General features: G+C 42.4%; 1 protein-coding gene across 7 annotated transcripts in view; it reads right to left on the reverse strand.

Annotated features, from left to right (window-relative positions):
• Window positions 1-22,180, reverse strand: part of LOC121898667 (latent-transforming growth factor beta-binding protein 2) — a 101,757-nt gene that overhangs the window by 46,557 nt on the left and 33,020 nt on the right. For 5 of the 7 annotated variants that reach the window (XM_042413979.1, XM_042413980.1, XM_042413983.1 and 2 more), the window contains 4 exons: window positions 15,827-16,066; window positions 1,807-2,124; window positions 1,169-1,245; window positions 899-1,066 (listed from right to left, as the gene is read on the reverse strand). In XM_042413979.1, the coding sequence (XP_042269913.1) occupies window positions 899-1,066; window positions 1,169-1,245; window positions 1,807-2,124; window positions 15,827-16,066 (803 nt within the window). The remainder of the gene's footprint in view (window positions 1-898; window positions 1,067-1,168; window positions 1,246-1,806; window positions 2,125-15,826; window positions 16,067-22,180) is intronic. The other 2 variants (XM_042413986.1, XM_042413985.1) reach the window with 1 other exon arrangement.

Raw genomic sequence — 22,180 nt, forward strand, 5'->3', positions numbered from 1 at the left:
AGTTCTGCATAATGAAGGACATGGCTGCTTTGAGTGACAGGTCCGCCAGCCGCTAGGTGGCTTGTTTCAGCCATTCTGCCCGCCTCTTTGCCCATTTTTCATTGGCTGGGAGTTAGGCAGCGTCACACACCGCCAAGACGGCGACGGCTGGAGCGGCTCACTTTGAGCTTCAAAACCGCTCTTCAGAAACCAACGGGTGACGTCACGGTAACAACGTCCATATTTTTACACAGTCTATGGTCAGAAGCTGAACTGAACACAAACACACACAAATACAGAAACTCTCCCTCAGTCGCTGCGTCTGTTGCTAGCTAAAGTACAGTAATGTACTTTGGCTGTTTGGAGCAAATAAAAACAAACAGTCCAGCAGTCAAATATGCAGAAATGACACAATCGTGCATTTCCATCTCCTCAAGTTTCTGTCAGAACGCACTGCAAGAAACTCAGTGAGCACTCATGTCGTGATCGGTCGATTGATTGATCTGAGCGCAGCGTGATCACAGAGGTCGTAGGATTAACGCGCAATCAAAACGTGTGGTGTGAATTTACACGACATACACCATTAATAAAAAAAAAACACACCACTGTCCAGCTTTAAACTAACCTTAGCTGCAACCTAAACTCACAATGTCGGTCTATGACTAGATAGCTGGAGAAAATAACATCTGTGGAAAGATTATCATGACGTTCACAGAAAACATTCCAGCTCGGATCTGTCCAACACTTTCATATTGTGACTGTAGTGAACACTGCAGCCTCTAGGGGACGCCGGCAGGACTTCAGATCTGTCGTCTTCGGAACAGAGAGCAGCTGTTGTGATTAAAGCTAATAGAAGCTAATTAAAGCAGTTACGGTGTTGAGCAGGACGCAAAAAGTGACGCCTCTTGCTCCCTCTCACCTGTCCGTCTTTGACCTCTCTGAAGCAGTACTTGAACCCGGAGTACTGGGTGTCCGCCCTCACCGTCTGGGCCTGGAGCACCCTACTCGCCGGGGCCGGAGCACCCGCCGACCCAGAATGCTGCGTGCTGGAGGAGAGCGCCTGCAGCTGAGGACTGAATCTAGACACCTGGAACGATGTGACAAGACAAAGTCAAACAAACACTTTTTTATTTACTGGTTTTGTTAGTTTTTACTCACAGCCCTGCCTGTTCAAAACTCATATTCTCACCTTCAGCACCTGGTGGATCTTCACGCTGGCCTCAGGAGGGTGCTGCACTCTGACCTTCACCATGGACGGGCCGGGAGCTGCACAAACGGGCGACACGTCAAGCTTCATGCAAGAACATTTTCATATTCTTCTACTATTTGTGCACAAACTTGTCATAAATCTTCCGCCTGATGAACATCACCTGTTCACAAGGAGCTGTACATTGCTGAGATTTTCATCATCAGCATCATCATCTAAAATAAGGCGACCTGCTCTGCTCCGTTTCATTCACAAAACTGTTCCCAAAGAGTGAAAGTGTCAGTAGTCATATTAGAGGAGCTGAAACTATTATATTAATAATTAAAATATTATATATAATATGAATCCATCAGAGCAGCTGCTGCACTGTGACAGAAATAAAGAAGTAAGATGAGAGGCGTCATGTGACCGTCACAGAGTTGTTTACTGCTACTGACATGTGGAAGCTTTTTTTTAGCACTTTATGTATTTTTTTTAAATGTAAATTGAGTTATTTTAGGATCATGTGGTCGTCTAATTGTAGTTGGAGTTTTATCTGTACATGTAGCCTGTGTGTGTGTGTGTGTGTGTGAGCCAGCAGGAAGTGGTTGTCCGGGTCAAATGTCAGAGCTCAGACTCACCTCCGGACCTCCCCGCCTCCTGGCTCTGCCCCCCCAGCGGCAGGAGGAACTCAGACTGGGTCAGCTCCTGAGCGGCTGAGAGGAGCGCAGGTTTGACGATCTCATTGGTGGAGGAAGGTGAGATGGCGGCTGCTGCGGCGGCAGGAGCGGATGCGGGAGCCGTGGCGGAGGCGGCGGAGGCTGCTGCAGCTGCTGCGGAGGCGGCGGCTGTCGGGGTGACGGGGATCTGGCAGAACTTCCCGGTGAAGTTTGGCGGGCAGATGCAGCGATCTTTCTGCAGGCAGACGCCTCCGTTCTTACAGAGCAGAGGACAGAGGACTGCAGGAGAAACAACATTGATCAGACGATAATCAATCATTAACTTTATCAATAAGATAAGATACGATAAAACAAGACAAGACTGTATTGATCATGACGTGTGAACTATACTTTACACCACATTTGGACGAGTATAAGACGATTTTATTCTGGAAATTACACTGGAAAAGTCTTTTATTCAAGCTCCAATGCAACCAACGATTATTATTGATTAATCCGCTGACAGATATTGATCCCTGTTTCCAAAAGCCCAACATGCAACTGTGACAGAGGACTAAAGAAACCAGAAAATATTCACATTTAAGAAATTGTTTTTAGCAATTTTCTCTTTAAAAAAAAAAATCGCTCAAATCAATTAGCAGAAAAGTTGGTGATTAACTTTCTGTCAATCAATTAATTGATTAATTGTATTTGAGAACCAGACAAGTGCATGTTCACATCAGATCTTACATATCAGATACAGTAAGTGTTTGTTTTGCTCTGTGGGAGTTTCAGTGTCAACGTCATGAAGGGGGCGGAGGCTAAAGTTTGACTATTTTTGTTGGCGTGTCAGTCTGGATGGATATCAGGAAGTGGTTTGGTCGCAGGGAAGAAAAATCAGAGGGATGCGGTTTACAGGAGACGGCGTGCGGTTCTTCTGTCTCACAAGCAAGATCCAAGTGTTTGTTAACAAATGCCTGCGCTGCTACATCCTCAAGCTGTGGTGGCCCATCATCAAAACCATAAACGAGGAGCTGTGGAGGATAACAAACCAGGAAAAGCAGCATAGCTACCACCATCAAAAGGAGAAAGTGGATCTGGATAGGGCATCAAACAACATCACTAGACAGGCCTTGGATTACAACCCTGCAGGAACACCTGGAGACGTTCCACAACTCCAAGACCTGAAGAACATCGGAGTGATGGAGAGCTCTGGTGGACGCCCTATAGGTCCTGTTTACACCTGGTATTAACATCCGTCTCGGGTGATCCGATCACAAGTGGACAGCAGCTCTAAATACAGGCGTAAACGCACCAAAGACGCATTGAAGACGGATTGAGATCCGATCACTCAGACCACATTCAGAGGTGTTCTGGGCCGCATGTGGCCACATTCTTTCAGTAGTGTAAACGCAATGCATCTTGGACCACATTGAAGGAATGCCTACTCAGCTGGCGTCCTCTATCTTCCAGCAGACTGGACACAGGACCCTCCGTCCAAAGCTGCTCAACTGGTTTGATAACAGGATAAACAAATTATTTTGTTTTTCATGTGAATTAAAAACGTAATCCACCTCCTGTTTTTCCTGTTTCTCTCGTTCCCCCAACGAGTTTCCCTCTTCAAATCGACAGTTAGAATAGAAATTAAACCATTAGGCTAATTTTTCGCTTGTCTGTCTAAAAAAATATTTCAGAAGCTAAACGATGCTGGATAGTTTCTTCTGTCCTGTCAAATTGATAACGACAGTTTTTAGTTTTGCTGCTAAACATAATGAGCTCAGGATTTATCCGGACACAGCTTTACTCCAAACAGTATAAATCTGGACTGTATATGTAACAGCTGACCTATTGGATGTGTAGAACATTAATTAACATTAGATCCTGACTGACCCTGTCGGCGTGTCGGAGATTTAAATAATCAATGAAGTTATGCTGCTGTACCTTATGCTTAAATGTGCACAGTGTCTCTGAATGCAGCTGTGGGGAGATCTCTGCATCTCTCTCTCTCTGCGGAGTATTTATTTATATCCTGAATATTTATCCTGTTATCAAACAAGTTGAACACAGCTTTGGACGAATAACGAACGAATGTGGTCTTTGAAAAGGGAAATGATGTCCGTGTTTATTTGCATATGGAGCGGGGAAGTGAGATCTGATCACAAGTGGTCACTCAGGACGCATGTTAATACCAGGTATAAACAGACTCACTTAAAGCTGTCCACTTGTGATCGGATCACCCGAGACGCATGTTAATACCAAGTGTAAACGGGGCCAGACTGTTGTGTTGTTTCCATTAAGTAGCTGTGCACTAACTGTACCTGTACCTGCTGTAACTTGAACATATTCTAGATTTCATTTGTATACATATAAACCCCCCCCCCCCCCCCAAAAAAATGATTATATCTGGCATCAAACACCATCAGTTGATATGGTGATATATTTTTTTCAGTTAATCTTGCTACAAATCTTTATAAAGCACCACTTTCACCATGAAATCAGCTTTTTTGTTTATTTGATGCACACTGAAGGAAACTATGAATAAATTAGCATCATACCAGTCACACAGGCTAGTATGAATGTATGAAAAACACACACACACACACATACACACACACACACATCCATCATGTTTACAGTCGTCATGGAAACACTCTGTTTAAAACCTCTCTTGCGTTTCCTCTCACACTGCTGTAAACAGACGCATTGTGAGACCGCTGGATCCTGGGAGGTGAAAGTGGACTCGGACTCGGTGCCAGCAGAACCGGTCAGCTACTTCCTACTTCCTGTTTGAGCGCCCTGCAACAGGATGCTGGTGTATTGTTACCCCAACGGTTCAGCTGGCGTTGAACCCACCACTACTGAGCTGATAACGTGGGGGAGGTCTCTGCAGCAGGAAGGAAACCTGCAGCTTTAAAACCAGGTTCTTCTGCTCCGAGATCTGACACTCGACTCAGAATAATTCACATAACTGTCAAATACTGAGATTATTATTAATGTGAGATTTATTGATGTCTATCCTGAGCTGCAGACTTGGGCAATTTGGGGTTCTTGCCCACACTTCGACATGCGGACCAGGAGAGCCGGGGATCGAACCGCCGATGTTGGGATCAGTGGACGACCCGCTCTACCTCCTGAACCACAGCCGCCCCAGAATCTAAGAGTGAAATGTATTAATGTGTAAGACAGATATTCATGTAGTTGTAATGCATGGATATGACAGTAAAATGTGTGCATGTATGAGCTGAAATATATGAATATATGAAGAGTAAAATGTAAAAATAAAATCATCTGCAGCCACTGAAAGATAAATGTTCAAATTCACCAGCCCCTCAATAGTAAATTATTGTTATTTATGTATGAAATCTAACAGCTACTTTCATATTTTGCTAGCATTTAGCTGGTGGCTGGTGCTAATTTCTGTTGTCTTACTCTTCGGCCTGCGTGTTGTGCACGCCACAAGTGAAGAAATTTACAAATCTTCTCCACCATAACCCTAACCCTAACCCTAACCCTAACCCTAACCATAACCCTAACCCTGACCATAACCCTAACCCTAACCCTGACCATAACCCTAACCCTGACCATAACCATAACCCTAACCATAACCCTAACCCTAACCATAACCCTAACCCTGACCATAACCATAACCCTGACCATAACCATAACCCTAACCATAACCCTAACCCTAACCCTAACCATAACCCTAACCCTGACCATAACCCTGACCATAACCATAACCCCGAGCTGTTCATCCCCTCCGTCGTCGGAGTAGCTGGTGCTAATTTCTGTTGTCTTACTCGTCGGCCTCCATGTTGCGCACGCCGCAAGCGAAGAAATTTACAAATCTTCTCCACCGTGACGGCTTCTTCTTCTTCCTTACCTGGATTGGAGATCTTTCATTGACCTCCCCGAGCTGTCCGTCCCCTCTGTCGTTGTCCCCCCCCCCGGACTGTTCGCCCCCACCCCCGAGCTGTCCGTCCCCTCTGTCGTCGTTCCCCCCAGACCGCTCATCCCATCCGTCGAGGTCCCCCCCAAGCCGTTCGGCCCGTTCCGACCGTTCCTCCCGTTCCTCCCCTCCCTCTTCAACTCCCTCCGACCGTTCCTCCCCTCCCTCGTCAACCCCCTCCGACCGTTCCTCCCCTCCCTCGTCAACCCCCTCCGAACGTTCCTCCCCTCCATCGTCAACCCCCTCCGACCGTTCCTCCCCTCCCTCGTCAATCCCCTCCGACCGTTCCTCCCCTCCCTCGTCAACCCCCTCCGACCGTTCCTCCCCTCCCTCGTCAACCCCCTCCGAACGTTCCTCCCCTCCCTCATCAACTTCCTCTGACCGTTCCTCCCCTCCCTCTTCAACCCCCTCTGACCGTTCCTCCCCTCCCTCTTCAACCCCCTCCGAACGTTCCTCCCCTCCCTCGTCAACCCCCTCCGACCGTACCTCCCCTCCCTCATCAACCCCCTCCGACCGTTCCTCCCCTCCCTCGTCAACCCCCTCCGACCGTTCCTCCCCTCCATCGTCAACCCCCTCCGACCGTTCCTCCCCTCCCTCGTCAACCGCCTGGAACGGTTGCTCCTCTCTGTCGTCCCCCCCCCCCAACCATTTGTTTCCTCCGTGGTCGTCCCCCCTGGACTGTTCGTCTTCTTCCTCCTCCTCCTTCACACTCAAGCTGAGTCGTTGTTGGAGCTCCTGGTTCTCCTCTCGCAGGGCGGCCATCTCCGCCTCGTTCTTCTGGAGCGTTTTGAGAAACTGAGCGACACTCAGATTCAGGTTTTCAATGGTTTTGCGCAGGAAATTTTTCTCAGACTTCCAGGCTTTTAATTTCTCCTCGTCATCCTGGCTGCTCAGACTTCCTGTCGTCTGGCAGGCCTTCTCCACCTGGCTGCTCTCATTTTGGAGTTTGTCCATGAAGAATTTTATTTCATTATCAAGGGTGTTCACTTTTTCAACCTCTAACTTCAGGAGGCCGTGCACTTCTTCATGGTCGTGCCAAAGTTTCTTTATCACTCCCAGTGTCTCATGCAGCGTATACATCGCTTCAACAGCCCTCTCATGGTCCAGCTGCGACAGTGTTCTGCGCTGCTCTCTGCTCTTCTGTAAATTCCCCATCGTTAAGGTCCTGATGACCATTTCGTCGTATGAAACAAACATTTCTTTCAGCCTCTCCATTTCCTTGTAGTGTTTCTCCTCGCGCTCCTTGAATCGCATGTTTTTATCTCGTTCGCACTGCAGCTCGACTCTGAGCCGATCGATTTCTTCACACAGCAGCTGCTTGTCTCTCATGCTATCCTCTGCTAACATACTCTGAATTTTCTCCATTAGGTACGTGACGTTTTGTTCTCAGTGTGCTGATAAGTTAGCAAACAGACTGATTCGACAGTGTTGAGTTTGTCTGAAAAATGCTTTTGAGTTCAGAGTTGAGAATTTTGAAAAAAGATCAAAACCATTGACCTTGAAGGACAACAAGCCTTCTTTAAAGAACCATCTATGACATCATGTCCTTTGATCTGGTCCTTCTTTAAAGAACCATCTATGACATCATGTCCTTTGATCTGGACATGATGTCATAGATGGTTCTTTAAAGAAGGCTTGTTGCTTCAAAGTCAAAGGCCCTTTGATGTGTCACTTGATGATGTCACAGAGAATACTGTTCATACTTATGTACATTTTTAAGGTTTATACTTTTTAAATTATTTATAGTATTATTATCATTATTATAAACTGGTATTTTCAGTATTTTATTCCATACTTTGTGTAATTAACCATGTTTTTTTGGGTTTATATGTTATTGCACCAGGACCAGAGTAATGTTCTTTTACATACAATGAGTTGGAATTCCATAGAACACCAAAGTTACTTCTAATGATGATGTCACAGAATCATCTGATTTTTTTTTTTTGTCTTTGTTTGTCTGTTGGAGCAGAACCGGCTGCAGTTTCACAAAGAAAGTCTTAGAGCTGAATCGATTAGTGCTGAACGCTGAGTTTGTGTGTCTAGTTTGTGTGAGAACCGATGTGAGTTTTGAGGGGAGTGAAGAGAACTTTACAAAGTGAGGACTTTCTGGGAAACATCACAAGAGGCAGTTTGAAGGAGCACACTTGGCTTTAAGGGACAAGGTTAGAATTAGATTAAAGTTCAGTTTAAGGTCCAATATTCACTCTCTTTTAGCTCTGTTTTTACTCTCTACCAACTCCTGAGGGAAATATCTGGCTCTTTGTATCAGACCATTTCGTCGCACTGCATTTGGGCAGTCAGCTTTCCGTGTGAAAGCCACCGTTCAGTGGAACGTCCTACCTGATTATATGAAGAACTGTAGTTATATCAATGCATTCAAGGCCAAATTAAAAAATCAACTAAAGACGAATCAGCTGTGTGAAGGCTGAGCCTCATTTACATTATTAATTTTTAATTGACATTGTGGGTGTATGTGATGTGCTGTTGTGTGTGGCTTTGTATTTTGTATAGGGTGTTTTTTGTGTTTTTTTTGTTTGTTTGTTTGTTTTGCTTTGTACTGTTTGTTGTTGTGCTGTTGTATGTTTTGATTATAATGGACTACGGATGCAAATTAGCTTCAAGCTAACTCCGATGCAGTGCATCATTTATGCTTAATACTGCACACTTTCCTGTTCAATAAATCAAATCAAGAAATCAAGCTGCTAAATGCTCCACTATGTTCACCAGCTAGTCTACAGCTAACCGTGTCTGTTTGCTGTTTGGTGCTAAACTAAGATGGTGAACATGTTAAACATTATTAAATGTTAACATCTAGAGCTGCAATGATTAGTCGATTGACAGAAAATTAATTAGCAGCTATTTTGATAATCGATTAATATTATTTGCTGCTTTTTTTTTGGTCATACATGATAGTAAACTCTGATGACGTCACCTTTGACTACTTTCTTCTTACATTTTATGGATCAAATGATTTATTGATGAATGTAGAAAACTTGCAGCTCTATTAACATTATCACTGTGAGCTTGTTAGCATGCTGATGTTAACAATTAGCTCAAAGTCTGAGTTCAGAATGACTCATTTTAACGTCACCGACAGACCGACATGTTTTGGCGGTTCAGGTGTGAAGGTTGTGTGTCCTCACACGTCTCTGCTGATCTCAGTCCTCTGAGTTTAATGTGTTTCATCAGTGTTTACATCGTTTAATCTATTTAATCACTCCTTGTTTATGCCTGCCCACTCCTTTTTTTTTTCCATCTCCTTGTTTTTTTTCTCTCTTTTGCCCCAGAAACCTCCTCAGACTGTGTGTGTGTTGATAAAGTCCATCTGTAGGGCGATGTCCAGGCTAATAATTAGGTCACTGTGTTTACACCAACACACATACACATTTGTACTTTTATACTCGTGTGGACCCTTCCTGAGGCCCCTAACCCAAAGCTTAAAGGACACATTCACAATTTTTCGAGTGTGTCTTAAAACAACAGTCAGGAGCCTGAATGAGCTTCAGAACATGTTCTCTTGCTGTAATCATTCCTCCTGCTCATACAGAGGCTGTAAAACTGAAAAATTATATTTGATTATTCCCTCTAAATAAACACACGTTCGAACCATTTGAATATCTGTTTTTTCACATTATGTCCATAAGAGAGCAAACCAATACAACGTGAGACAGAACTACCTGTGTAGGTATATTTATGTCAACATAAACATGTCTACATACTTACACATTACTAAATAAACAAACAAAATAATGTTCTACACCGTAAAACTTCATTTAAAGACTGTAGACCTCTCTCTCTCTGAGCTGTGGTTGGTGCTATGGAGTGAGATCAAATGAATGATTTGTAATTGATATGTTATTCCATATACTCATTTTTAGACATGTTTTATACAGGTATACTGGTTACCAAAGTCCGAAGTATTTCCCAACGGGGCTTTTTAGGTTGCTCAGAGTGGAAATCTCTCTTTCTGCCATCATCACCGCACGGTCGTCGTTGAATCATTCGCTTGTTTCAGCTCGACCTACATTTCATTTTCAATCAGTGAAAGTGACTCCTGTCCATCATGCAGTACATATGCTTAAAAGACTGTAAATGTGTCAGATATCCACTTGATATGACTAACTCAGACTGCTGAAGCCTCGTATAAGTTTCACATCAACTTTTAAATGACTGTGTGGACACACTGTGGATTTTGGCCTCCATCACTTCCTTTGAAAGCACATTTGAAGGATCTTTTAATATCCAGTATGAACAGGAGGAATGATTACAGCGATGTAATGTTCTTTTGGGCTCCTGACTGTTGTTTTAAGATGGATATGAAAACTGTGAACTTGTCCTTTAGTTAGTCACCATTGATACGAAACATGAGAAGCTGCCAGATGAAGCTTTTCTACACTCGTCTTTGATCAGAAAAAAAAGAGTTAAGAGTGTTAATAAAGTTAATTAAAAGAAGGAAAAACTGTGCAAGAGAGGCTGACCTGAGACCAGCTGTTGGACGAGAGGAATGACCTTTTGACCCCATGATGTCATTGCCTCCTCCCTCGTCCTGTGTGTGTGTGTGTGTGTGCTTGCTGCTGTCCAGTCTTACCTCATTGCTAGCTTAAACATTCACACATCACCAACAAAATATCCTGTGCATGTGTGTATATGTGTGTGTGTGTAGGACAGAGAGAGTTAATGATAAATGAAAGCCATATGTCAGTGGTGTTTCTACTCTCTTTACCCCTCTTGTTCCTCTTTCTCTGCAGTCAAGTTTCCATCCAAATGTAGCAAAAAATTTTAACCGAATTTCGAGAAAATCTGAATGTTTGTTTCCGTCCACCGCTGTTGTGGATCCTGTTGTGTTGTTGCCACTCAAGAATCGGGCTGTTCGGCCATAGCAGGCAACTCAACCACAGACTAATCCTTGGCGTGTACTCCATTGTCTTGTGAGACAGAAGGAAGCCAACTCCTGCTGTGTGAATATTAGCAGATAAACAGCAGGTGGCGCCAAATCTCCAGTCGGTGCCGTTAAACCGTCGCAGAAGAAGAGAAGACGAAGAAACATGATGGAAATATGACGTTTCTGTTAGTTTCATGTATCGATGTGAGGAAGGTTACAGTCTTCTCATCATCGCTCCACACAGTTTAAGTCACATGATTTATGTACGTCATCATTTATTAGTAAAAGTAGAAATACTACAGTTTAAAAATACTCCGTTACAAGTAAAAGTAGAAATACTGCGGTTTAAAAATACTCCGTTACAAGTAAAAGTAGAAATACTACAGTTTAAAATACTCCGTTACAAGTAAAAGTAGAAATACTACAGTTTAAAAATACTCCAATACAAGTAAAAGTAGAAATACTACAGTTTAAAACTACTCCAATACAAGTAAAAGTAGAAATACTACAGTTTAAAATACTCCGTTACAAGTAAAAGTAGAAATACTGCGGTTTAAAAATACTCCGTTACAAGTAAAAGTAGAAATACTACAGTTTAAAACTACTCCAATACAAGTAAAAGTAGAAATACTACAGTTTAAAACTACTCCAATACAAGTAAAAGTAGAAATACTACAGTTTAAAAATACTCCGTTACAAGTAAAAGTAGAAATACTGCGGTTTAAAAATACTCCGTTACAAGTAAAAGCAGAAATACTACAGTTTAAAATACTCCAATACAAGTAAAAGTAGAAATACTACAGTTCAAAAATACTCCGTTACAAGTAAAAGTAGAAATAGTACAGTTTAGAATACTCTGTTACAAGTAAAAGTAGAAATACTACAGTTTAAAACTACTCTGTTACGAGTAAAAGTAGAAATACTAGTTTAAAAATACCGTTACAAGTAAAAGTAGAAATACTACAGTTCAAAACTACTCCGTTACAAGTAAAAGTAGAAATACTACAGTTTAAAATACTCTGTTACAAGTAAAAGTAGAAATACTAGTTTAAAAATACCGTTACAAGTAAAAGTAGAAATACTACAGTTCAAAACTACTCCGTTACAAGTAAAAGTAGAAATACTACAGTTTAAAATACTCTGTTACAAGTAAAAGTAGAAATACTAGTTTAAAAATACCGTTACAAGTAAAAGTAGAAATACTACAGTTCAAAACTACTCCGTTACAAGTAAAAGTAGAAATACTACAGTTTAAAATACTCTGTTACAAGTAAAAGTAGAAATACTACAGTTCAAAACTACTCCGTTACAAGTAAAAGTAGAAATACTACAGTTTAAAAATACCGTTACAAGTAAAAGTAGAAATACTACAGTTCAAAACTACTCTGTTACAAGTAAAAGTAGAAATACTACAGTTTAAAAATACTCCAATACAAGTAAAAGTAGAAATACTACAGTTTAAAACTACTCCGTTACAAGTAACAGTCCTGCAATCAATATTCACTCAAGTAAAAGTACAGAAGTATTAGCAGCAAAATGTACTGGAAGTATCAAAAGTATTCATTATGTAAAATGGTGTCCTATTACTGTAAATACAGTACAAATACATATAAATATTTGAACTCTATCATGTTATGGAGCTAATTTGAACAATTCTATAACAGTTCTACTGTCAGGTAGCATAAGATGAAAATACTCAAAATACCTCAAAGTTGTACTGAAGTACAGTACTTGAGTAAATATACTTAGTTTTATTCCACCACTGACCAAGTGTAAAAACTTTTTTTTGCCATATTTCTCTGAATTTCTAGCTTTTCCACAGCAGATTTATTAAGAAAAACTAGACACCCTGTTCAAAGATGGCGCCCCATTCTCATTGGTTGCTCTGCACGGGCCTTCGTTCTGTGTTTTTTTTTTTTTTTATGGCCATTGAGCATGCTCAGTAGAGTCCTCTGAGCCAGTTGATGGTTGAGTGCGTTACAGATTTCTTCTGTGAAAGCGTTTTCTTTCCTGTAAAGTTTGAGTAAATCTTCAAACTGCAGCTCAGCTTCTGACAGTTGAGACAGTGAATATTTGTGTGCAGATCACCTGCTGCCAGCAGGACTGATCTAACACACACTGACCCGGGATCAGTTCAGACTACACAACTATTCACTGGCTCTGCTTCAGACCCCGAGCTGGGCCAACCATCAAAGAGCTGCGGGTCACGTGACGGTGCTGGAGCAGCTTGTGGAGAGCAGGTTTTTACTGCTGCGGTGCACCACCTGACTGACTGCATGTTTACAGCTGCGGAGCGCTCTGTGCTCCTATTGGTCAACAAACACATCCTGGAAGTCATGGAAGCACACGGACCGTTGCAGCTTCGTGGACAAAGACAGAATAATTTAACCCTCATGTTCTGTTTGAAGCCTCCAAAAAAATATTTTATGTAGTTTTATCAGCTTGATGCTTCATGAGTTTTCCTGATTTAAAGATTTAAGATGTTTATTTGCTTATAAATATGATTTTGAACTGATGTTTCATGTTTCAGACACCTGTTAGACAGGGAGTTTGACCTCTCTCACCCCAAACATCAGTCACATCCTTCTGACAACGTTCTGACAACATTCTAACAACAAACATGAATCTGTCAAAGGTTTGGATGCACCTTCCCAAACCTTTGACAGGTGCTGTACATGTGTTCATGCATAATCAATATAACATATAACACATTAAAAATGTCTTTATTTGGTGTAATGACAATGTTTTTTTAATCGTTTCTGTATTTTCTCATCAGATGTGAAAGCTGAATTAGGTGAAAGGGAAGAATTACCAAATCAATACAAAAAGAAAAAAAAAGTATTCAAAAGGAAAAAAAAAAAAAAAACTGGTTGATTTATTATTATCATTATTTCAACTCAAACCAGACCTGAAGCTGTTTGAGTTGGACCCTGAACTGAATTACGTCTGTTTGCGGGTTTTTAGAGTTTTTTCTGTGAGAACAGCTGCTGCTGCGGCTCAAAGCGACGCTACGAGAGCGCTGAGAGTGAACAATGAGCTGAAACTCACTATATTCTGGATGTATTGATATTGATTATAATGATTTTAAAAAACTAGCAAAACTAGATTTACAGGATTCTTTTGCTTTGATGTGATGAAGAACTTTGATCATGTTTGTAATTCACTGTAGGGCTGCGACTAATTATCTTCATTATCGATTAATATGTTGTTAATTTTCTCTATAAAATGTCAGAAAATGGTGAAAAATGATGATCAGTGTTTCCCAAGAGACGACGTCATCGAAGACATTCAGTTTACGGTCATAGAGGACGAAACAAACTAACCAACCGATCGCTGCAGTTATTATGCGACGGATGACTCGGTGACACTGACGCTGATAATCTGATTATTTGATCTGTATTTGTGGTTTCTCAATGTAAAGTCAACTGAAAGACACGACACTGTAGAGATGCTACACAGATGCACCGATGCAGTTTTCTTGGCCGATTCCAATTTCCGATTTTTTAAAAGTCTGACCTGCAATTCCGATTTTCTTTCTTTATAAGAATTTAATGAGAGAAAGATTTACTTTCTTCCTTTATATATTCCCTTTCTTTCTAAGAACTATAATTAACAGCACACTAACTTTTCTTTAAGGGATAACTGAAATTCAACTGTATGTTAGGGTTAGGGTTAGGGCATCAGGGCGTTAGGGTTAGAATTAGGGCATCAGGGTGTTAGGGTTAGGGCATCAGGGCGTTAGGGTTAGGGCATCAGGGCGTTAGGTTTAGGGATAGGGCATCAGGGCATTGGGGTTAGGGTATCAGGGCGTTAGGGTTAGGGTGTTAGGGTTAGGGTTAGGGCATCAGGGTGTTAGGGTTAGGGTATCAGGGCGTTAGGGCGTTAGGGTTAGGGTTAGGGTATCAGGGCGTTAGGGTTAGGGTGTTAGGGTTAGGGTTAGGGCATCAGGGTGTTAGGGTTAGGGCATCAGGGCATTAGCGTTAGGGCATCAGGGTGTTAGGGTTAGGGTATCAGGGCGATAGGGTTAGGGCATCAGGGTGTTGGGGTTAGGGTTAGGGCATCAGGGTGTTAGGGTTAGGGCATCAGGGCATTAGGGTTAGGGCATCAGGGTGTTAGGGTTAGGGTATCAGGGCGTTAGGGTTAGGGCATCAGGGTGTTAGGGTTAGGGCATCAGGGCATTAGGGTTAGGGCATCAGGGTGTTAGGGTTAGGGTATCAGGGCGTTAGGGTTAGGGCATCAGGGTGTTAGGGTTAGGGCATCAGGGTGTTAGGGTTAGGGTATCAGGGCGTTAGGGTTAGGGCATCAGGGTGTTAGGGTTAGGGCATCAGGGTGTTAGGGTTAGGGTATCAGGGCGTTAGGGTTAGGGCATCAGGGTGTTAGGGTTAGGGCATCAGGGTGTTAGGGTTAGGGTATCAGGGCGTTAGGGTTAGGGCGTTAGGGTTAGGGCATCAGGGCGTTAGGGTTAGGGTATCAGGGCGTTAGGGTTAGGGCATCAGGGTGTTAGGGTTAGGGTTAGGGCATCAGGGCGTTAGGGTTAGGGCATCAGGGCATTAGGGTTAACCCCTAACCCTAACTATTTGAATAACTTGCATTTTTCTTCTTGAAACTGGGTCACGTTCACCACAGTGATGGTTTTTTAAGTGGCTGATTAAGCTCGTTGTTCCAAATGTTTTCAAGATTGTTCCTCAACGGCTTATTTTGGACTTACAGGTGTTACAAATTGCAAACTTTGTGTCTTCTTCACTCACACTGATGAACTTCCACACCAACATGTCGTGTGCGACATGAACGATAGTACGACTATGTGCGGAAAATCTGACCGGCAAAAAATCGGACACATGAGACTGATCAGGTGGAAACCGGCTGATTGATCGGTGCATCTCTAGAGATATATATACATCAGAATGATGAAAGATTTTATCCTCTAGCAGTCTAATTGTGTGTTATGTGTTGTTGCAAGTTGAAGCTACTTTTAACTACTTTATATACTGTTGGGCGGTTTAATCTATAAAAATTAATCATATTTTATTAACTGATCACATTTTTTGAATGTAGTAACTACAGCTGTCAGATAAATGTAGTGGAGTAGAAGTATTAAATTACATAAAATGGAAATACTCAAGTACTTTACACTTTCTTTCCACCTGTGGTTGAGGGTTAAAAGTTGAACTTACAGACTCTGAAGCCCGGTCCGTGAGAGACGTCTCTCCTTCCTCCTGCCGCTGCCGCCGCTGCCGCCTCACTGCTGCTGCTGTACAGCGTGGTCACATTGCCTCTCTCGCAGTAGTTGACGCATCGGTCCAGGCTGCAGCGCACCTTGCATATGGTCGGCGTAAACATCACCTTAAACCTGTCCACACCTCCTCCTCCTCCTCCTCCTCCTCCTCCTCCTCCTGTGACTGTCTGTCCATCAGCTGGCAGGCGAGAGATGAAGAAGATGACAGACGACAGAAAACACAAGAGTCTTGGCTGCAGCATGTCGAGCGTTTCAGGCAGTCAGTCAGTGTTTCTGAGTGCGTTGCATCGTCAAAACTCCCCAAACCTCTCCCCTCTGACTCTACCTCTCTCTTTCTTGCTCTGTGGCGGAGTGAAAACGAGCGTCGCAGGAAAAAAGGAGGGAAGGAAGGAAGAAGAAAACGACCAGACGCTTCCCCCCCTCTGCTCTCTGTTTTTCTCTAAACACTCCTGTGTGTGAGCGAGCGAGCGAGCTACGGCGTTTTGAGAGCAGAAAGTGAGAGAGAGAGAGTGCTGTCGTGGTATAAAACAGAGAGAGAGAGAGAGAGAGAGAGAGGTAGAGAGATAATTGAAAGCAGTGTGCTGGACTGGGCTCAGCTCCAAACAAAATGTTTAGCAGGGATCTGCTCCATCAGTCCACACTGAGAGAATATCTCTCTCTCTCTCTCTCTCTCTCTCTCTCTCTCTGCTTCACTCCGTTCTTACTTTCTTCTTTTCTTGTTTTATTGGTGTTTCTGTCCCCTTCTTGGTATGAACAGAGCGATAAATAACAGAACTATCTCTCTGCAGGACATTAGAGGATGTCAGAGTGATGATGCAACCCTGGTTTGAGTTTCAGGGGCTGCATTCACAAAAAACATCCTAAAGCTAAAAGTAGCTCCTTCGCTGCAGAGTTAGAAGAAACTACTGAACTAATGTGCGAGTCATTCCTCACTTTAAAGCAATACTTCCAACATTTTGGGAAACACACTGTGTGACTCATTTTACACCGAGTCCCTGCATACGTCCTGAGTGGATCAGATAGCTATCAGACCTCGAAACAAGAGTAAGAGTCTGCAGCCACGCTAGCAGCTCTGTGAGGCTGTACTTTGGCACAGCGCTGCCTGAGCTAGATGCTAACATCAGCATGCTAACATGTAGGGTTGCAACTAATTATTTTATTATCAATTAATATGACGATTGTTTTCTCGAGTCGATTAATCGTTTGATCTATGACATGTTAAAAAATAGTGACACATTTTCTCAGTGGCCACAGTGATTCCTTCAGTTTCTTGATTTGTCTGAGTAACTAAAATGTATAAAATATTGAACATGTATAAAATAAAAAACAACAAATCTTCACATTTAAGAATCTTGATCCAGGTCATGACATTAAGACTTTTTTAAATGGGGCAAGTGGGAGATAAATTTACTTGCCTCACTGGACAAGTTAAAGGTCATAAAGAAACCATGTCTTTGCATTATGTGAAGTGTTTCCTCTATCATTGCCCGACCCCCCCCCCCCCGCTAGGGATGTGCAGAGAGACCAGTATTTGTATTTGTACCTGTATTTGTTAATGCAGCAAAATTATTTGTATTTGTAATCGAATAAAAGTGGAAAGAAAAATCCTGTTTTTGTTTTTATTGCTCTTTTAATTTTAGAAAATTAAAGAGTTACAAGATGTGTTCATGAATAAACTACCTTATGAAGGAGGTCCAGATCATAGACGACTGCGCTGACTACTGAGTTAAAACTTTACTCATCACCTCCCTGCAGACAGACATCTACCTATTTATACACCCATAACACAGAGACGTGTAGGGAGGAACTTCAAAGGTGATTCTTGCTATGCATTTTTCATTTATTGCCTATTTTTTACAACCTAACTCCTGGTGATGTCCAAATTAGGAAATGTGCGTCATGTAGCAGGTGGATGTGACTCCTCTCGTTGAGACCTGCTGATAGACGTAACAGCGGAGCAGAGGAGAGACGCTGAGATAGTGATGTAACCGACACGCAAGCAGTTATTTGACCCCACTGTTTGTGCTTTGCCAAATAACGTATTTATATTTGAGCACACCCCTACTCCCCGCCCCTCTCGAAAGAAACAAATAAAAACAAATGTAACGTAAACTAGCATGATAGCGGGAGCGCTAAACACACATAAACGCTGTTCAGCCACTTCTCAAATTCAGAAATAGTGTTGCCGTCCTACTGCAGTGTGTTGTAGCTTCTAGGAGCGCTTGTTTTGTTTTTCCGTTACTGTTAACATGGACCAACAAACCACCATCAGTTCCCGCTACACCGATGTTTAAAACAAACAAAACCCTCGGTGCTGAAGCTAGCGGGCAGGCCGGAGCCGCTTTCATGAGACATGAGACGAATGCATCAGAGCTCAGAGGATCATATATGACATTAACATGTGCGGCATCAAATAACAATGTCACACTGCAACACCGTACAAGTTAAAGTTGTGCTTCAAGCTCTGTCAGACTTTTAAAAAGGAAGGTTTTTACATTTCCAGACTGAGTGAAGGAATCAGGAGAGAGGAGACAGACGTGAGGAAGAATCACAGGATGTAACGTTCATGGTGTTGAAAGAAAAACAATGAGAAAGTAAAAGAACTGGTTCGACATTTAAAGAAAAAGTTTAAGGAGGAAAGAGAAACACATAGAAGCAGCCCAGACGTCAGATGATGGAAAGACATGAACACATTCAAAGCAGGAAGCAGAACAAACTGTTAAGGTCTGTCTGTCTTACAGCTGCATGTAGATGAATTACTGGACTGAAAATGTTTTTAAAGGCACAATCTGTTATCCAAATGTAAACTAAAGGACATCCTAACGAACAAAACAAAGCACAAGATTAAAACCTGCTATCAAATGACTCACAGATCTTATACAGGCACTAACACTACACAACAACTCTATTAATCTGTTTAATTAAGCTGTTAGAAGGTTGTTGACCTCAGTAACTGATGTACACACTTAAGCACCAAATATGACAGATAGTTTCAGTTACTAAGAAACACAAAACGCTGATTCATCGTTCATCTGACTGATCCATCTCTAAGTCAGACTGTCTTGATTTGGCTTTAAGTTTGAGCAAATTAATTCCCCATAAGTCAGTTTAGTTATTTTGTTATATTACAAACACTGATCTATATTCAGGCCCATATAGACGGTGTGAGAGTCGAGATTTGTTTTTATCATAGAGACTGATTGGTCCATCTGTCATCTATCAAGGCCTAAGGTTATTTATATGGTATAAATAAATATTGTAAATATTTAAAAATTAGATAAGTAAATATTGTTAATATTTATTTAATATTTATTAACCTAATTTTTGTGCACTTGTTTCATTTCAGCTCAGTGTAGAGCAACACACTCATACAGACAACTGCCTTACTATGTGCGTCAAAACCATAGAGTGTAAAATATGGACGTAGTCACCGTGACGTCACCCGTTGGTTTGCGAGCTGCTGTTTTGAAGCTTCGAGTGTAGCGATTCGACCGTCACCATCTTGAATTTGGCCGTCGCCATGTTTGATATTTGGAGCCAGAAGTGAACATATTTGGACGAGAGGGTTGAGCTGACCATAGCGCTAGCTGCTAGCTCTGTTAGCACGGTGCATTTACAATCTGTGGTTAACAGTGATCATGCTAATGCTAATGCTAATTTTCACTAGCGAAAAACAGGCCTAAAACAGTTAAAACAAAATGTACACACCAGAAAAATTGATCATCCGACTCATTGGTGGGTCTTTTATTACAACCAAACGCTGAACAAGAGTTTTTTTGGGCAACCAAAATGTTACAATAAACTTCAGTGAACTGAAAACACACTGTGAAATAGCAGCAGCTACGCCTATACGCCATGGTTACATTACGTAAGCAATGCTGTCGCCATGGTAGCGACTTGTCAATCACAACGCAGCCACGCCTTAAAGCATACGCTACTTTATCGTCTATTTTACTCTAAATGGGACCATAATTTACAAAATGAACATCATGTAGTATTGAAGAAGACTTGAAACCAGTGATTGAGATCATAAACTCATTAGGAAACAGTTTATTGAGGTAATAAATCAAGAGAGAAGTAGGGTCATTTCCTCATAGACTTCCATACAATCGGACTTCTTTTTGCAGCCAGTGGAGTCGCCCCCTGCTGGCCATTAGAGAGAATGCAGATTTTTGGCACTTCTGCATTGGCTTCATTTTTCAGCCCCGGAGGTTGGCACTTGGTCAAAACTAGTAATTTCAGGGGGTCTACCACCACCACTGAAAAAATTCTTGGGGAAACACTATCAATCATCATTATTAAATGTTAGAAGGATGATCAATGATTAATCTATAGAGCTCATATTGAAACAAGCTTTACAATTGAGGCTTCGCAATTGATGGTCAAATGAAAAGATCATTAACGGGGAAGTAATCTCTCTATACTGCAAACAACGTCAATTATGACTCTTTCTATTATGAACTTTTGATCCATGGAGGTTTTATGTTTGTAAAACGAGAAAAGCAATTAAAAATCTGTGACGTCATCACAATGTAAAGTCTATGGGCCGAGCGGGAACTCGTGGGCGGGGCCAGCGGGCGAAACACTACTGCGCATATTCAGTGGGCCACACAACGCGGACGCAAACCCAGAAGCTAGAAACTTTTTTTGGCGTATGCGCCAGGCGAGCAGTTCCTATAGGATTGAATGGGCGCCATTTTTAGTCCGGTATCCAGCTCTTATAATACATCCATGGGAGTAGCGCTCCTAATGATGATGTCATGCAAAAGAGCACAAAAGTAGTAATAACCTGCGGTATCCCATAATGCAATATGCATGCATTGTTTGGTGTTTCTGTTCCTTGCTCGTTCAGGGGAAGTCAGCAGGTTGCAGCAACAGCAGGTGGTGCGCACTCATGAGTGAGTTGCTCTCACAAGATTTGCGTTGGGTCCCACGGGACCCGCAGGATCCCGAACCCACATGGTCCTCTACAACAGACCGACGCTGCCATCCAATGAGTCATGCAGCTAGCGTGGCTAAAAAGCTAAATGTAAATGCATCCAAGAAGCATTTGAGATTTAATCCAACTGCTGGAAGGAGGTTTGAGACACATTTCAGCCAGATGTTGAAAAAGGTGCAACACATCCATCTCTCCATGACGTATGGGTAATCTTTACAGGTGTACTCCATCAGAAGTGTTTGTCAGCTGGCCAAACAGAGTCTTAGAGTCCGGTCCGCTGTGTAGAGCCGAGCAAGGAGCCAAGGGTTTGAACTTCTCCCTTCTCTTTAGCTCTCTATTTTCATTCTTTAAAGAATTATTTCTGTCACCTTTAATGTGAATTACCGAGTGCAATCCTATGAATGCCTTCCAGGAGAGACTGCCTGAAAATGTGCTCAGTTATCTCCATATTTAAACCCCCCCCCCCCCTTCTTTATGACTGCCAGATTTTTCAGCCCTCATTCCTGTGTGGCCGTTCAGAGCAGCTATTAGAACTTTTGTTAATGTAGTCAAGTGTTCTTTTCAAATATACTTGGCTCTTTACTCATCTCATCTGTAACCACGTCAGTAAGTCGCCTCTCAACTGTCCACAGACCAACATCAGCATCCTGACGTCCCACTGCGAGCAAAAACTACTTTTACCGGTGTCAAGTAGTGTCTTTTTAAAACACCGGACACCAAATCTTAAGTCTCTTCATACATAACTGTCCAGACATTAAATCAGCAGAGGAATTTCCCACTGACACACACACACACACACTGCAGCTGTTGAGGAATGTCGACAAATCTTCCCTAAATCCTTGCTCTCTTTTTCAGTTTCTCCTGCATGTTCACTTTGTGGCCAAAAGTTTGTGGACTGTGTGTCTCTCGCTCTCTTTTTCTTCCAATGAAGGTAAATCCTAAAGCTGCAGCCTACAATGACATTTCAGTTCTTGTATCAACAAGTTTGTGTTTTTCTCTTTCCTGTTTCAACATGACAAAGCCTTTCTTAAAGAAATTGGTCATCCAGTTTGGCGTTGAAGACCGTGACTGGCCTGCCCAGAGCCCTGACCTCAACCGCATCCAACACCACCCACACCTTATCACCGACATCAGTGTTGGACCTCCTTAATGGCTGAATGGGAGCAAATCCCTGCGGCCAGGTTCCAACATCTGGAGGAGCCTGGTTCTTGTTTTCCTGTGGGACTGCGGATCCTCGTCAGGGGGGCCCCAGGAGCGCAGAGGGGACGTGAGTTTTTGGTAGAATAGAGGCTGGTTATTCATGCTGCTGTTTGTCTATGAGCTCATGTCCTGACTGAGTGCACACTGCCACAA

This window comes from Thunnus maccoyii, chromosome 6 (genome assembly GCF_910596095.1).
Source record: "Thunnus maccoyii chromosome 6, fThuMac1.1, whole genome shotgun sequence".
NCBI lineage: Eukaryota > Metazoa > Chordata > Actinopteri > Scombriformes > Scombridae > Thunnus > Thunnus maccoyii.